Here is a 17,424-nt window from a genome sequence, read left to right as displayed (position 1 = left end):
GAGTTAGTGAGGAAAGTGCATGAGAACAGGAACCCAGAACAACCTGACCGTGGTATAGGCCTTAAAAACGTAATTCGTTCTGATTTCCTAATTCTGGCACATTTTAAATTACTCCATGGAGATCTAAGGGAGTTCTAGAAATCTGTGTTTCAGGAGGAGGGAAGCAGCCCACCTCGGGAAGTAAAATCTCCCTCCAGTCCCCTCCCCACCTTCCCCTCACACAGGTCCTTCTGTAACCCCAGTACCATATTTTGGACCCTTCCCAGGCCTGCATCTTCCACAAGCTCAGAGCAGCCTCTCTACCCCTTGGAGCCCCTGGAGATTTTTAAGGGCAGTGGGTGTGACCCCAGTTCTGGTGTCCTCATCTCCCCATCAAAGCTCCACTGTTTCAGCAGTTTGGATGCCGGTCAATTTCTATGCCATAGAATTTACCAGTGCTGTCCTCTCAGCCTCTAACCTGGCTTCCAAGATACTGTCTGCAGGGAGCCTGGTCAAAGTGGGCGCGGCAGCCTCTGGAGGTGTCTTGGCAGGACTTCTTTGGCTGAGTGTTCCTGGCAGGGACTGGTGGGAGCTGGCTTGGGGGCTAGGGAGGGCACAGGGTCCTGCCCGAGGACCCATGGGAGGGGACAACAGCATCACCTTCAGTCTCTCTCCCTCCCCTGTCCTTCCCCTTGGGTGTCCACCCTGGCTTTCTCTCTGAGAGGGGTCAGAGGGAGGCAGGTCCCTGGGCACAGGGGATCTGGGCCCCCTGCCCTCTCCTTCCTAGAGAGGGGGGACCCTGCGGCTGAGGCCCACTCTCTGGCTCTCACTTCCCCGGGATTCACCACCAGAATTCTCCTCCTTTAGGTTTTTACCTAAGCGTCCAACCAGCCTTTCGTAAGTTTGTCCTGATGGATCTCAGATCCAGAGCGTTGATTTGAACAAAATTCTTCAATTCAGGCCCATTTTCTTCAATTAGCTCTTGAAAGCCCCCTTTCTGACTTTTTAAAATTTATTCTTGCTGTTTATCTTCCCTTTTGCCTGCAATTCCCCCCTCTCATATTAGAAAGTCAGCCTTTCTAACATGTTGAACGTGTATCTGTTTTTCGTATATATTTCTGTAAAATGGGTGTTGCTTTTTGTTTGGATGTGTTTTAATTTACATACAGAAGAGTGTACTGTATATCTCATTTTATTTCTTTTATTCCACACTTGACAGCTATGTTTTTGAGATCCCTCAGGGTCGATAGGTGAGCTTCTAATCCTTGCTTTCAATCGCTGCAAAGTGCTCCCGTGTGCCTCCGCCACCATTCAACTTCCTGCCCCTAGGGTGGACCCCCGGGGTCCTCCCACCTCTGCCAACAGAAACTGTACAGGATGGAATTGGCTGGGGGCTGTGGGCGGTGACACAGCCTCCAACCACTGCCCAACCTCTGACCTCTGACTCCTGTGCCTCACCCTCTGTTCTTACGGCTCACCCTGTCATCCAACGCTTCCCTGGCTGGGGCCACATCTACCCCGGGATCCTTGCTGGGGACACTGAATGGCTCCTACCTGCTAGGATGCCCTGCTGCGGCCCTGACCGCTTTCCCACTAGGAGATAACTGGCCCTGGGTGATAGATACCCATCCTTGGACGCCTACCCAGCACATGGGAGTATGACAAGAAAGTTAAGACCTGGGCCACAACTGGCAGCCTTCCTCATGGTCAGAAATATGAGGACTCCTCAGCTTACGAGAAACGATTCATAAGATGAAAAGAATCAGAACAGCTGAATTTGATCAAACCCTGTGATATCCTAGTCACTAAGTTTAGCAGTTGACATTTATCAATTCATTTAATTCTCATAACAACCCCAGAGAAAGATGATATTGCCCCTTATTTACAAATGAAGGGAGCGTTGTCCATGGGCCCTGGGCTGGGAGGTGAGGTGGGGTGGGTAGCTGTTCCGGAGCCTGGGACAGGAAGTAGAACAGAAATGCAGGCGCCGGGGCCTGGGAGGAAGGCTCAGGGCAGGGCAGGTTCTGAACAGCCCAGAAGGGCCATGCTCCTCCACCCGGAGATGTCCACTGGGGGAGCCCTGCGGGCAGGCCATCAGACAGCAAGCACCCTTTACCCTGGGCCGTCTGTGTGTTGGGGCCCAGGTGCGCCAAGCTGCTGGCCAGCCTGGCATCATCTCTCCTCCCAAACAATAATGCTGAGCCTCAAATACCCTTTAACTGGGCTCTTGATTCTTGAGTCTCTGGTTCCATACCCCAACCAGGTGGCCCACTGGTCACTTAGGGTTTAGCTTTTATACCCCTTAATCTCTTTAATTCCTTTCCTGCGACCCCAAAGCTCTCTTCCTGGGGAGCTGGCTGAGCTCACTCCTGCACACCTTGCTAGTTTTAGAACTACTGGTCCCCACTGGCCCCAAAGATTGCAGTCCTGGCTGCTATGGCTGCTGCAGACCAAGACCTCTGCCAGGGAGTTCCAGGGACTCTCAGTGTTGGGGAGCCAGGCAACTATGGTCCAGTGTTGTGAGTGGCTCCAGCCACAGGGGATCAAGGATGGTTCTGATTGGGAGGGTCAGGGTCAGCTTTCCAGAGGAAGGGGCAACAGGTGGGGCCTCGGAGAATCAGGAACATTCAATGCGTTCCAGCACTGTTCTCAAGCAGCCTTCAAGCCTTCAGCAGTGCTTGCCCTGATTTCAGCCGGGTCCTGCAAAATGAAACACACCTCTCCACAAGGATTTACTGCTGTCGAAGAGGTTTCCCTGGACGAAAGGAGAAGGTTATATAACGCCCGCCCCAGACACACACTCCGAAAACACCAACCCTATTTCAGATGAACTAACATCCCGGTTCAGAGGGCGTGACACTCACTTCGCCTCTTCCTGCCCCGGTCAAACCACCACGCCCTAAATTACTTTGCCAAGAGTCCCGCATTCACTGTGAAGGGGGCTGCAGCTGCATACCTTCTTTCCCAAATCTGTAAGGTTTTTTTTTTTTTTTTTTGACCAAACCTGGCTAGGAAGGCAGAGAGAAAAAAGAACTGTGCTTCCCACAAACAACCCCCAAGCAACCAGTCCGCAGACATTAAAAAACACGCAGCAAAACCCCTGTCTGATGGTTGGATTTTTCTGGAACAAGGCCCTCAAACCCCGTCTCCAGATTACTCTAGGCCAACGCATGCAGGTCCACTCAGGACAGGTCACCCGCGTACCCAGCAGCCCTTGCCAAGCTCAGGGCTGTGGCTCACCTTCTCAGGAAGAAGCAGGCAGGGGTCCTTCCTTCCTGTGTCTCCCAGCCTGGGGAAGCCCCCCCATAGGTGGGCTGTGGGCTCAGGGAGTGGAGGGGCAGCCAGTGTGGATCCACTCACAGAACGTTCTTTCGGTTTCCAGCCAAGGCTGCTGCAGCTGTGGCGGGAGGAGGTAAGTCTCTGCCGCGGAAACCTGCGCCTCGTTCATCCCCAGGCCCTGGGGCTTGGGGAGCCGCTGGCCTTGCACCTGCCCCAGGCTTCCTGTGCGTTGTAGCGGAGGAGGCGCTACAGTGAGGAAATGGCGAGCTTCCGTGTAGCATAGAGGCAGCCCCAGCAGGGGCCCAACCTCCTTGCCGAGCCCCCGCCCCGTGGCTTTGAACTCCTCTGGGTTCAGCTTTCCTCATGAAAATCAGGCCGAGGCTGCCCATTCAGGGTTATTGTGAGGGTTACGTAGGATGAGACACGCGCACAGTCTGGACCCAGGAGGTGTGTTAAGGAGAAGCCACTGGCTCAGCGACTCTGGCTTCCAGTTGCTCTGCGGTGATGCCGTGGAGACCCAGAGTTGGGATCCAAGCCGGGCTCAGAACGTGCTCCTTGCTTTATGCTGGGCCCTGGGTAAGATTTGCTTGTATTAAAGATGTCCTCAGCGAAGACAAGAAGCTTGCAAACCTCCGCCCCGCCCCCAACTCAGTTCCAGGATTTTACTAAGGCAGAAACTGAGGCCTTTCCCGAGGAAGGCCCTGCTGCGGATCAGAGGCCTGACCCCGGTGACCCCGGTGACCCCGGTGACCCCGCGGCCCTCCCCTCCGCTTTCCCCACCAGCTGTGCTGTCCTCGACTCCTGACTGCGGGCCGGGCCTGGAATCTCTCCCAAGCTCAGGCTTTACCCCTTCTCCGGGCACCCTGAAGTCCCCCAAGCTTGATGTGCTCTGCGTGTGAGATGTGGCAGCGTGTCCATTTCCCCTCAACCCAGCTCCTTGCCCCCTACAGCCCTGGCCGTGGGGGCTGTGCCCGTGGTGCTGGGCGCCGCGGGCTTCACCGGGGCAGGAATCACAGCCTCCTCCTTAGCGGCCAAGATGATGTCAGCGGCCGCCATGGCCAATGGGGGTGGAGTTGCCGCCGGCAGCCCGGTGGCGACTCTCCAGTCCGTGGATAAGTGTCCCCGATGGGGCTTGCTGTGGAAGGTGAGGGAGGACAAGAGCTTCAGAGCATCCAGCCCTGACCTTAGCCCTGGTGAGCCCCAGTCTGCCTGTGCCTTAGTCTCACCCTCCGTGGTCATTCTCTCTCTGGGTCTCTGACGCAGGTGCGTTGCGGGAGGAAGGTGCTCTGGCCTAGGGTGTGCTCGGCTCAGGCTGATGTAGGGCGCGGCTGGATAGCCATTGCGCATGCGCTAAGTATGCCGCTAGGGCGCATGCACCTAATATGCTAATCAGGTTTTGAAGCAGTGGCCTATCCAAAGTCCGGCTTGCGAAATGCGATAACCATACGGACGAATCAGGGACTTACACGAGTCCTTAAGCCCTTATATAAGCAGACAGGCTCGAGTGTACGGGGTCTTCCTTCCATCCGCCCGAAACCAAGCTGTACTCCAATAAAGTGTGATGCGAGAAGAATCTAGCGTGTGGTGATTCGTCATTCTGCTGGTCAGAAGCGGCTCGCCGCAGGCTGACTCTGCCCAAAGCAGACTTTCTGAGTTAGCTGGGGCGTCTCTGTCCCACCTGGGGTTCAGCCTTCTTTCCCAGAGAGAGAGGCAGCTCCCTGCTCTCGGTTTCACCACCGGAGTTCATGCCTTTGGGTACCTGCTTGCAGAAGCCTTGCCCAAACAGAGATCCTTGGGGGTTGGGGAAACAGAGAAGGATTCTGGGTGGGATTTCTGGGCCTGAGGCCCTCCTGACAGGCCCTGGAGTCTCAGACCCTATGGTTCTGCCCCACAAGCTGCCCCAGCCTGCCCGTCCCATTCTACTCACCCTCTGCTTCTCCCCCAGGATCAGGTGGACTCTCCCTGTCATCCAAAGTCCTCCTGGGATCCACTGGGTTTGCCCTTGTGTCCCTCGTGGTGGGCTTGTGACAGCTCCCTGTCACTCCCTTTGCAGAGAAGAGGACCAGGTAGTGCCCTGCTCGCCAGCCTGATGCAGGAAGGGACCAAACGCTGCACCCCCAGAGGAAAATAAGAAATAAAAACGAGTTGTTGCAACCCCTCCGGATCCCTTCCTTCTTGTTTGCCTGAAGTCGGGGTGGGGGAAGGCTCACTTCTCTTAGAGCGACATGGTGTCGGGGTGTCCAGAGATGGACTGAGTCAAACGGTGAAGCCTGGAACCTGCCCTTGCCCAGCTTCTGACTCTGTGTGTGACCCCGGGTGGGTCACCTCTGCTCTGGGCCTGCATTCGGCCCTCTCTATATGGGGAGTTGGTCTGAAAGACCTCAAAGGTCCCAGCCAGGGTGGGTGTCCTGGCTCAGTTCCTGTGCAGAGTCAGGAATGGAAGGGGAGAGAGCATCCCGTTGGGGCCTCATTTGCACGCACCCCACTCCTGCCCTCTGCATACGCAATGGCTACTTCCTAAGTGGCCTGGCTGAGGCTCAGAAAGCAACGGCCCCAGGACGTCACTGTTTCCTCCCAAAGTCAAAGTCCAGCGCCCTGGCCTTTTTCCCCCAACAGCTAGAAAGAAAATCTAGTTTGTCAAGGGCTCTGATCTTTCTGCTTCAGGACCGTGGTCCCTAAATATCCTTCTCCCCCCAGTACAAGGTCTTGTAGAAACTTCTCATCACCAGGATGGGATCTATCCCAGAACATCAGAAAATTCGCTTACATGTTGATTCACTCCTCCTTTCCACAAACTCTTTGAGCGTGTGCTGTGGGTCAGGCACTGGGCTGTGTGCCAGGGAACTTGGCCTTTCCTAGGTAGCACTCTTGGTCTGCTGCGTGGGTGGACCAACAGGCAGACAGCCATTGATGTTGCCCTCTGATGACACCAGAGGCCAGCCCAGGGCTTTGGGGGTGCCCAGAGGGAAGGCACATAGCAGCAGTGTCTTAGTCCGTTCAGGCTGCTCTAACAAAAATGCCTTAAAATGGGTGGCTTATAAACAACAGAAATTTATTCCTCACAGTATTGGAGGCTGAGAAGTCAAGAGATCAAGGCTGCAGCACATTTAGCTTCCTAGGTGGCTGTCTTTTCACTGTGTCCTCACATGATGGAAGGGGAAAGAGAGCTCTTTGTGGCCTCTATTAGAAGGACACTAATCCCATTCATGAGGGCTCCACCCTCATGATCTAAGCACCTCCCAGTGTTTCCTCCTCCTTATACCAACACCTTGGGGGTTAATATTTCAACTTCTGAATTCTGGGGGGACACAGACATTCAGACCATAGCAAGCATATTGGGGAAGGAGAGCTTGGATTCTATCCTGAGGGTTTTGGAGAAACACTGAAGGGTTTTCAACATGACCGTGACCCTACCACAGATCCTATTTTGCATGAAGGGGGACCCCTTCCAGGTCCCGAGAGTGGGCTCTTGTCTAACACTTGGAAATGAATTGTCCAAGGAGACACACGTGCTGACAAAGCAAGAGACTTGATTGGGAAGGGGCACCCGGGTGGAGAGCAACAGGGTAAGGGAACCCAGGAGAACTGCTCTGCCACGTGGCTCGCAGTCTCAGGTTTTATGGTAATGGAGTTAGCTTCTGGATTGTCTCTGGCCAATCATTCTGACTCAGGGTCCTTCCTGGTGGTGTGCGCATTGCTCAGCCAAGATGGATTCCAGTGAGAAGGATTCTGGGAGGTTGGCAGGACACATGGACGGGCGAATCCTCTCTCCTTTTGACCTTTCCTGAATTCTTCTGGTTAGTGATATCTTGTTAGTTCTGTGTCCTTACCAGGACCTCCTGTTGTAAGATAACTCGTGCAAATGGCTACTATCTTGCCTGGCCAGGGTGGGCAGTTTTGGTCCGTGGTTCCCCTAACACTACACCCCTGCACACCCTGTCCTAGATGCCATCAGCAGCCTGGCAGGATCTCAGTTCCCAACAAGAACCCAACTTGTGAGTCTGGTTTTATGGACCTTTCAAAAGTTAACTCATCCGTGTGCTCAAGGGGCTCCTGGCGAGATCAGTGAAGCAGCGTTGTACCCAACCATAGGAGTTAACTCCTTAGGGTGGTAATTCATTCAACGCTTAATTCTTTTTCTTTCCCCCATTTTTTTGATGTCTTGGAGAATCTAAGAAAAGCTGTGAACATTTCCCCCCAAAATGCACACATTCCCGAAATAATGCTCTAACTTCAAGTCCTTCATTAGAGCCTCCGAAGGTCCTCCTGGCGCTAAGGGCAAATGCCCCCGCCTTAACTACAAGTCCGAGTCTCCCACAAGAAGGGCACTTGCTCTGATTTGGATCTGGAAGGATGGAGACCACCTTCCTGGAAGGTCAAGACCATCTGAACTTCTGACTGACAGCTATCAGATGATAAAAGCGTGTTATTTTAAGCTGCTAATTGTGTGGTAATTTATTACACAGGACTGGAAACTAATACAGCTTTGATTCCCCCTCTCTCTCTACCCAGCTGAGGTTGTTCACTCAGGAGCTGGCCGAACATACTCTGGCCACCCCAGGATTCCTGAAACTTCTGGCTTCAGCTGGCTCCCACTCTGCCCCTGTGGATCCAGGGGTCCCTGCCTGCTCTCAGGAGTCCCCAGTGTCAGAAGCCAGGCACATCCACTGATCGCCATGTTCCGGCACACAGGGGCCCAGTGTGCTGCAGGGCAGCGAAACAGGAGGGAAGGGGACAGGGCACAACGTTTAAAAGAATGACACAGCCATGGAGGATACAACACAAACTGGTTAGGACCTACTGTTTTGCTGAGAGACTTACACTCAGGTTTCAGGTTCGGAGGATTGTTGGCAAAATAACCACTCTACACTTAATTAAGTAAGAGATAAGAAAGTCTATTAGGTTAGTTATAAATCGTAGCATGAAGATAAGCAAAATAGTAAGAAATAAATGTATTTACAATCACCAAATTGGGGAAATAGCTACATCTAGATCCAAGCAAGGCTGGGAAGTCCCTTGAATAACAATCCGGAGTCCCGATTGGAAGTAGTAAGTTACAGCATAAGGACAAGCAACATAGCAAGAAATAAATGTATATACATCACCAACGTGGGGAAACACCTACATCCAGCTCCAAGCAACACTGGGAAGTCCCTGGAACAGCGATCTGGAGTCCCAGCTGGAAGGTCCCGAGCAGTGCATCCACCCCATGGGTGAGGCTTCAGAGTACTGCTCAAAGGAATCCTGTACTTTTTTTTTTCTTTCTTAAATAAATTTATTTATTTATTTTTGGCTGCATTGGGTCTTTGTTGCTGCGCACAGGCTTTCTCTAGTTGCAATGAGCAGGGGCTATACTTCCTTGTGGTGCATGGGCTTCCCATTGCGGTGGCTTCTCTTATTGCAGAGCATGGGCTCTAAGCACACAGGCTTCAGTAATTGTGGCACGCGGGCTCAGTAGTTGTGGCTCGCTGGCTCTAGAGCTCAGGCTCAGTAGTTGTGGCACATGGGCTTAGTTGCTCCGTGGCATGTGGGATCTTCCCGGACCAGGGCTCGAACCCGTGTCCGCTGCATTGGCAGGTGGATTCTTAACCACTGCACCACCAGGGAAGCCCAGGAGTCCTGCTTTTAATGCCAAGCTGCAAGCTGATAATCACCAGCTTATGTGCAAATATGCAGCTCTGGCTATTATCAGAAATGTTTTGCTCTCTAGTTGTAAGTCTCAGAATGTTCACTGATCCTTGGGAACTGGCCAGATTCCCTAGGCCGAGGGAGCTTTGTGACTTACTCCCTTCCTTATCTGTTGGTTCTGAAGACTTGTTAGCGCCGTTTCTGTTGACCTGCACGTAGTCCAGCAGTTCGGCACGTAGTTCCTTTCAGGGTCTTCTTTTAGTCAAAGGCCTATTAGGGCCTCTGAAGCCTGAACAAGCCTGTTAACTTCCCCAACACCTAATAGGTCCAAAAGGGTGGAAGGTTCGACTTCCAGTAGACCTTGAGCCTCATTATATGCTCACTGTGATGCACCAGCATGCTAAGTGACACACGTACAGGCACCATGACAGTTCTGAGGCCATTAAAGGGCAAATACCGGGCAGTGGCCAACATAGGTGGAATAATCCTCAAAATAGTTGGAATACCGTTGGAGCGATCCTCCCACTCATTAGCCTATGAAATTACCCAGCCCATAAAAACTAACCACCCCGTATTTCAGGGCCTGTCGCCTTCTGAGACGGCCCACACTCTGTCTCTGGAGTGTGCTTCTCCCAGGGCTGCTCTTGCCTTTTGAGACAGACCGCATTCTGTCTATGCAAAGTGTCTCTCTCTAAATAAATCCACTTCTTGCCTATCACTTTGCCTCTCGCTGAATTCCTTCTGTGCTGAAACATAAAGGACCCCAGCTTCATTAAGTCCTGAGACCAGGTGTGCGATCTTAATTAAGATCGTGTGGGTTAGAGTCCCAGCCCGTGGGTTCAAGGCCCAATCTCAGTTGTAGCTGGATTTGAGTCCCACCTGAGTTGTGCAGTTTCAGTAGGACACGGGGAGGCACAGGCAAATTCTCATTGTTCGGAATCTAGGATAGATTCCTGTCTTCATCAGAGTGGCAGAGGCTGCTAGCAGTCACCCGATGCCTACCCTTTCCTTCTGGTGCATATGAAGAGAGCCCTGATTTTTGGCCAGGTGCATGATTCCCAGCCAAGGATTGCATTCCCAGTCCTCTTGCGGGAAGGTGTGCTCACCAGACTGGGTTCTGGCCAGTGGGATGTGAGTGGAACTGAAGTATGCAACGCTCTGGGTATGCACTTAAGGGGAGTGGGTGAGTCCGCCTTGCCCCTTGGCCCTTTCCCATGGGCTCTGCTGCAGGTGGGGGAGTGACCATCTTCCACCCTACAGATGACAGCAGCACCTTAAGGAAGCAGAGCAACAAGACTGCAGGAGCCTGGGCCTCCCTGAGCAGAGCCACCCCTCCAGCTGAGACACTTACACAACCAAGTAACAGAGGAAGAAACTTCTCTTGTTTAAGCCAAGAGGGCGTCTTTTACAACAAGCAAACGTAGATTTTCATGAACATGGGGGGATCTTTTGATTGCAAGCAACAGAAGAATCAATCCAACAAAGAGAGTTGCTTTTACCTGTTCCTTCTCAAAATCCCACTAAAATAACAGTAAAGGACTAAAGAAAGGCTTAAACCCACATCAACAAAGAGACAGGAAGAGAAGATGAGAGTAACACAATTTAGAAGCCAGAAATCACCTGGACACGGGGTTCCACTTAGCAGTCCCAAGAAAGCTGAATCTTAAGGTGTCAGTGGGGAAGGGGAGAAAGAGGCAACTTTGCCCTTAGGACCACCAGAACCTTGGCCATTGGAGTGGCTACTGGAGGTTGGCATTAAGGTGGACTGGCAGCAAGAGGGCTGGCTGGATGTCTGTTTAGGAAGCAGGCAGACCCCCAGGCACCTGGAGGTTTACTTTTGGTGAGGTTGGGTCTCTGGGCCAGGAGGCACCAGGAGCCAGGAGCTGCACAGTAAGAACGACAGTCTCCGTACAAGCGCTGAGACCCTCAGTCTTCTTCACTGATAGGCACCAGAACGCTGCAGCCAGGTTATAACATCCCAAACAGAAGGAGGAAGATTCTTCTTGGGAATCTTACCAGCCCAAGAAAAGAAATGTTCGTAGTCTGATACCTGGGAAGGGGATGCCCGATGAAAGCTTCATCCAGACCACATACGGCCCCGAAGTTGACAAGAGCCGTTCCTGCGGCAGAGCCTGTCATGGGACATCTGTGAAGACCTCAGACATAAATGGGAAGCAGACCAACGCCCCGCGTCTCTGGCCCTCTCCTGCCTTTCACCCTCGGCCCTGGGGCACTCACCCTCTGACAGAAGTGCAGCTTCACCACTGGCTTATCCACCCCCTGAAAGACTCGAGGGACCAAGGGGCCCGCATGGCTGGTCTGAGACTGTGGAAAACAGAGGTGGGGGGAGTGCAGCGGGCCCAGGAGGGATGCAGACCAAGGTGTCACGACATCCATGGCACCTGGGCTGGGGGAGGGAGGAAAGGGCTTCTGTTTCCTAGGAGCCCCACAGCAACTTCCGGGACACCTTTGGGGCACCCTAAATACCCACAGAGCAATTCTGAATGCCCTGGGACAGGAGGATCAAAGTAAATAACATTAAAAATATATTTACTCTGGTTAAGACACTGCCCGTGACTCACCACATAAAATCCACACACTATTTCAAGAAAGGCAACACTGCTGCCCCTCTTTTCATAGACATTGTTGAAAGAACCTATAAGAGATGATCCAAAGTCCCTAACCCCTGCTGCTATTGAAGACGGGAGTCTTTCCATAACTCGCATTTACTTTGCGGGTTATTTCCAGGAGGTTTGGAGTCTTCACCTGGCTTGCTGCCCACCAGCTCTGTCCCAGCTGCCTTCTCAAGCAGTCGGCCTGTGTTCGGGAAGATAAAATAATTTTCATAATGAATCAATTTCAAATTGATGAGATTTGGGGTGGGGGATAGAGTAGTTCAACAATTACAACTCTTGTCCAGCCAGCCCTGGCCAGACTCTCCTGAATGTTGTTGCAGCAGAAATAGAAAAGAGGCTTTTCTGACAAGGAAAATAAGTAAACAGTGAACAGGCTTGAGAAACAGCATAAACAGGCCTGAAAGGGTTAAGCAATCCTAGTTATTCTTTAGCTGTTACTACTAACACACACTTGTAGCTACACGTGTCCTTCCTTCACAAAGCTGATTACTCTCTGACTCCATACGAATTACCCTTTGCACATGGCATTTCTTCTCCCCCTACACTCCCTCAAAGCACTCTTCATTTCAGAAAGGAGGTCATGGGGCTTCCCTGGTGGCACAGTGGTTAAGAATTCCCCTGCCAATGCAGGGGACATGGGTTAGAGCCCTGGTCCGGGAAGATCCCACATGCTGCAGAGCAACTAAGCCCTTGCACCACGGCTACCGAGCCTGTGCGCTAGAGCCCATGAGCCACAGCTACTGAAGCCCGCGTGCCTAGAGCCCGTGCTCTGCAACAAGAGAAGCCAGAGCAATGAGAAGCCAGCACACCGCAACAAAGAGTAGCCCGCGCTTGCCACAACTAAAGAAAGCCCACATGCAGCAACAAAGACCCAGCACAGCCAAAAATAAATAAATAAATTTATTTAAAGAAAAAAGAAAGAAAGAAGGTCGGGGCCGATAACTTCAGGGACACCAGACCCGGTTGCTGAGCTGACACCAGCTTTGGCCATGAATTTGCAGAAGAAAAGGAATGCAAGACCTTCATTACTTTGAGCCTTATCACCTACCCCAGACCACAAACCCTGGGCTATATAACCTTTCCCTATTCCCCAGGGAACGGGGCACAGTTCTTGAGGTGCTAGCCTGTTATGTTACCCCCTTTGCCAGGCAACGATTAAAGCCATTTTCCTCATTCCTCCAAAACTCTGTCTCCGTATTTCTTTTCAGCGTCCTGCACAGAGAGTCAATATTTTTTGGCATCAGTGTCTTTGGTAACAGGGATTTTCCAGCAGAAAAGGAAACTAAGAAGGAACATTTTTCAAACTGAAATTGTGCCGGGCTTTCCCTGACAAATTGCAGAGACTTAGGGATTGTCCACTGGTTTGAGTGATCTCCCTCAAGGCCCTTGGCTTGTGGCTTTGTGCAGGGTAGGCCAGCTGGGGACCAGCCCCAAAGCTGAGCTGTGTTCCCTGCTGGGATTCCAACAGATCTGGGCCCGTCTGGGGTCCTGACCTGGTGGGTCACCATGAGACAGACTGTGGAGCCTCCTGTGTGTGCCTCGTCCTGATGGAAGGAGATGGGTGAAGCCTGAAAATAGGCGGGTTTCAGGTGTAATCTGGGAGCGCTGTGGCTGTCTGGGGTCAGACCCCTGGGCTCCTGAGTGGGGCCTGAGCAGAAGGCAGGAAGCTGTCTTAGGCTGAGACCCCAAGACAAGGATGTGAGCGCAAGTAGTTAATTTGGGAGGTGACCCCAGAGAGCACCAACAGGGAAATGGGGGGTGACAGGGACAGACAGGCAGCTGAGAAATGGCCCATTAGTAAGTTTGCACTGGGGGAAACTGAGGCTGACTCCTGCTGCAGACCTCTGGGGGGGGGTTTATCCCCCAACTAAAATCCATCACTGGCCGAGGGCTATTCTGGGGGGGACCAACACCTGACACCTCCAGCCAGCCTTGTAGGCCTCAGGGGTGGGGCCTGGCAGTGGGAACAGCAGGCAGACACTGGGAGACGACACATGGCCCGGGGACACGGGCTAGGCTCCGACAGTGTCTGTTGCCCAAGTTCAGTAGAGACAGAGGTGAACAGTATTTACGCCAGGACCTGCACATGGGAGGTCGATCTTATCAGGAGTTCATCTGGGTTTGGACTTCGTTGTTGCTATGGCTGCTGTCTGTGATCCACCAGCTTCAAATTCGGGTCCCCTGGGCTTGCGGTGGAGGCTGATTTTTCTCAGTGTCTGCTCAACCCTTGGCTAAAGGCTTCCGTTTGGTCTGTGCATCTTGGAGAGGGTCTCTGCACGCCTGCTCCACCCACAGTGTAAACATCTGTTGCTTGTCACTAGCTAGCCTGGCGGCAAGGGCAAAAGGGTTCTCTGTGGTCCCACCCGGCCTCAGTCTGCGCAGGCGCTGTAGGCCTGGGCCTGGGGGCGGGATTTTCTCAGAAGCGTTCCCCTCCCCCTGCTTCCCTAGTAGTGGACTGATCCTTACTGTGTGAGCCCCGGAAAGTTTAACACCCCAAATTCAGAGGTAGAGGTTTTTTTCCCTTTTTCTTTCCCATCTACACTGATCTTCACGTGTGCTCTGCGGGCTGCAGCGTTTACTGCCCTTCCCCCAACAGCAGGAGGCTTCTGTTCCCTAGGGGGTGGGGCTGCAGCTCCCCTCCGCCAGTCTTGCCTCTGTGAGGGAAGTTTCTCCTGACTCCAGTCTTCCTCAGGAGCACCCAGAGGGTCCTTGGAGAAAAACCTTAAGGTTGGCTTGAAGCATCCATCCTTGTGACTGTAGCTCCCAGAGTTCCCTGCGCTCATGGTAGCCCATCCTTGCCCTTGAGTGATCAGTTAAGGTTTTTAGCTGAACTTGCACTGCCTGCTCTGGCCGCACCTCCCTCCTGTGCTCTGCCCCAGGTGGCTCAGTGCTCTCCTCGGAGGCACCTGACTTCCCTGAGAATTCAGGCTATCTGGTGGCCCTGCCTCTTCAGTTCTCTTAGGGGTTCAAGGAAAGTTACGCTTTTGTAGGTTTTCCGGCTTTTTCTTATTGTCGGGTGGGAGTAATGCTCTCTCCAGCTTCCTGTATCCTAAGCAGCTCTTCCTTCTTGATAGGTCGGCGAGTGGCCCACAGAATGCCGCGCCTGCACGCCGGATGCCTCCTCAAGACTATCTCTTGGGGGTGTAAGCAGAAGTGTTAGAACTGATATCTCATCCTTTAGAAAGACTCCAGAAAATGAGGCCACTCTGGAAGGAAGTGAGACCTCACTCTGAAGGTGAATGGAGTCTTAGGGGACACCAGGAACGCCTGTCGGCCTCGAAGGCACTGGTGAATGCCAGTTGCCTTTCGATTTTCCAGACACAGCATAGTGACCATTCCTGATTCCATCTCCTCCTCTCGAGGTGCCCAGAGCCCCACTGTAACACTGGCACACTGTCCTGTCCTTGCCCTGGTGGTCTGCAGGTCAGCCTCCCCACAGCACTTTGAATAGGGTCCTGCTCACCTCTGGATGTCTGGTGCCCATTAATGAGGAAGGGCAGAGGGCTCTGGGGTCAGTGGCTCGATATGCATCTTGGCTACCCCTCACCTCTGCCTCCCTAGGAAGCTTTGTCGACCCCATCATTGAGTGAGGGGTAAACTGAGACCCACCGATGGTGCGCAAATGGCCCTGGGTTATACAGCCCATCCCCTGTAGGATGGGGACCAACCAGAGCCTCTTGCCAAGTGATTCTGTGTTTGATCAGCCTGCCACCTCCCTCTGCCCCTCTACCACAAGGCAGGTTGGGAGGATGGGGAGAACTGGAAACTTCCAATTCACAACTCACAACCCCCCAGGGCTGCAAGGAACAAAGACAGGAAGGTGCACCTGCAGATGATCTTTATTTCTCATGCTTCTCTGAACCGAGTGGGAGTTTTGGAGGTTCGACTTGGGGTACGTTTTCTCCTGGCTGGTCCCCTTCAGCTCTGGGTCCACCTGGAGGAGAGGAAGAAGGTGCCTTTTTTGCACCTCCAAGCAAAGCCCCAAAAGCTGATCCAACGGAGCCCAGGAGGATGTTGGATGATGTGGAGAGTCCAGCTGCCCCTGCGGGAGACAGAGGGTGAGCACAGGAAGGGTGCAGTGGCCAGTGGCTGGGGCCCCTCAGGAGGCCTGAGGCCCAGAGATCCCACCTGGATGCCTCCCCTGGGTCCTGAATCCCCCAGGGCTCTGCTTTGGACAGAGGGAGGGGGTGAATTCATGGGAAGTGAGAGACAGAGGGAGAGTCAACCACAGACCCCAAGAGCTACAGGTCCCACTGAGGCCTAGAGAGGGGAGGGGACCTACTTAGGTCACCCAGGTGTCAGATTTGGGTAGGGCTAGACTCAGAGCCCAGCTATCACATATCCTGGGCTCCTTCCCTCCTTCTCTTTTCCAGAACACCCTCACCGCTCCGCTTCCCTCCTGCCCCCAAACCTCACCCAGGACTCAGGGAGGACAGTGCGGGAGAGACAAAGGACCAGGGACATTGATGCCCACGAAGCTGGAGGAAGCAGACAGGCCCTCCCTCCGGCTTAGCCGCTGGGCTGAATCCTATGCTGGTATGTCACACCCTCCCCGCTTCCTCCCGCCCGGACACTTACCCACGGACTGGAGAGTGGCCACCAGGCTGCCGGCGGCAACTCCGCCCCCATTGGCCATGGCGGCCGCTGACATCATCTTGGCCGCTAAGGAGGAGGCTGCGATTCCTGCCCCGGTGAAGCCCACGGCGCCCAGCACCACGGGCACAGCCCCCACGGCCAGGGCTGTATGGGGAGAGGAGGTGGGTCGGGGCGTCGGCTCAGGGGAGGGGACTCCCTTAGGAATTCCTTGACAGTTTCTGGGGACTGTCTGCTCGGAGCAGACGGGAGGCAGCCGCTTGGAGAGGGGACCCAAGGTAAAGAAGATGGGGTTGTGGAGCCAGCTTGGGACAGTAGGTTAGAGTAGGCCCCTGGTTGGGTCTCTAACTTGCTGGGTGACTACAGGGAAGTCACTACCCCACCATGGGCTTCAGGTTTGTGTCTGTGTAAATGTAGAGGTGAAATAAACCAATAAACCCCTGCTGTTTTTAGCAGCAAAACCCCGTTTCAAATGAAATCTTCTCTACATGCTCATTACATATAAGGACTAGAGTTGCAGCTACGTCGGGGATCGCGGTGACCTTTTCCGAGCGAGTATGGCTCTCGGCCCCTAAGATTCACCCGCGTGGCTCCGGGAGCGGAGGGGGGCTGGCGGACCAGCTCTCACACGCCCGGCAGCGCCACCTCTCTAAGGCCTCCCTCCCATCCTGGGACCCAGGCCAGCTGAAGGCCTGGCGATGTGGGGATCCAGGAAAGTCACCTCCTCCTATCGCAGCAGCAGCTACCCGTCCTTGAGAGAGAGAGAGAGAGAGAGAGAGAGAGAGAGTTGATTGAGGGAGTGAGGGAAAGAAGCGAGTCCCCTGGCCCTCCGTGGGTTGGGGTCTGGGAGGCCCGCCCGCCCCCTGCCCAGGCCACCAGCCTGATGGGGAAGAGAAACTTACTCATCATGGTGACGCCCTCCTCGCAGCAGCTGAGCTCAGGAAATGACTAAGCTGCGCGAGATGCTGTTATTTCCTGGAGAACCACTAGGGACGCGGCCGGCCCCTCGCAGCATCTCGACCCCGGCAAAACGCAGGAACGCACACTCTGCGCGCCTGCTCGCCTGCCCCCCATCCCGCTTCCCACCGCTACTCGCCGGTCTTACCCGCCTCCCACCTTCATCCCCCTAGTCCTTCTCCTCCCGGCGCCGCCTCTGCTGGCTCCCCCCGGGTGGTCCTCTCTTGTTTGGCGGCTCCACCGAAAGGAAAAGAGCCCTCAAGCACCTGAAAGCCGTTGCAAGCGGACCGGGGTTCCAAGTTGTAACATTTTGCCCCCTGATGACAGAAGAGTTGTTCGCCACAAAGCGAAG

General features: G+C 53.8%; 2 protein-coding genes across 2 annotated transcripts; one reads left to right on the top strand and one right to left on the bottom strand.

Moving 5' to 3' along the window:
• The first annotated feature begins 400 nt into the window (after positions 1-400).
• Positions 401-5,286, top strand: LOC136118322 (interferon alpha-inducible protein 27, mitochondrial-like). The gene is made up of 5 exons (XM_065871632.1): positions 401-539; positions 1,439-1,576; positions 3,359-3,391; positions 4,209-4,376; positions 5,210-5,286. The coding sequence occupies exons 1-5, from the start codon at positions 401-403 to the stop codon at positions 5,284-5,286; spliced, it is 555 nt and encodes a 184-aa protein (XP_065727704.1).
• Positions 5,287-15,345: 10,059 nt separating this feature from the next.
• IFI27L2 (interferon alpha inducible protein 27 like 2) lies at positions 15,346-17,048 on the bottom strand. Its single transcript, XM_065871557.1, has 4 exons — positions 17,018-17,048; positions 16,837-16,866; positions 16,101-16,262; positions 15,346-15,564 (listed from the first exon to the last, which is right to left on the bottom strand). The coding sequence occupies exons 1-4, from the start codon at positions 17,022-17,024 to the stop codon at positions 15,362-15,364; spliced, it is 402 nt and encodes a 133-aa protein (XP_065727629.1). The 5' UTR covers positions 17,025-17,048; the 3' UTR covers positions 15,346-15,361.
• Positions 17,049-17,424: the final 376 nt, after the last annotated feature.

This window comes from Phocoena phocoena, chromosome 2, assembly GCF_963924675.1.
Source record: "Phocoena phocoena chromosome 2, mPhoPho1.1, whole genome shotgun sequence".
Classification (NCBI taxonomy): domain Eukaryota; kingdom Metazoa; phylum Chordata; class Mammalia; order Artiodactyla; family Phocoenidae; genus Phocoena; species Phocoena phocoena.
This window is presented reverse-complemented; position numbering and strand designations above follow the sequence as displayed.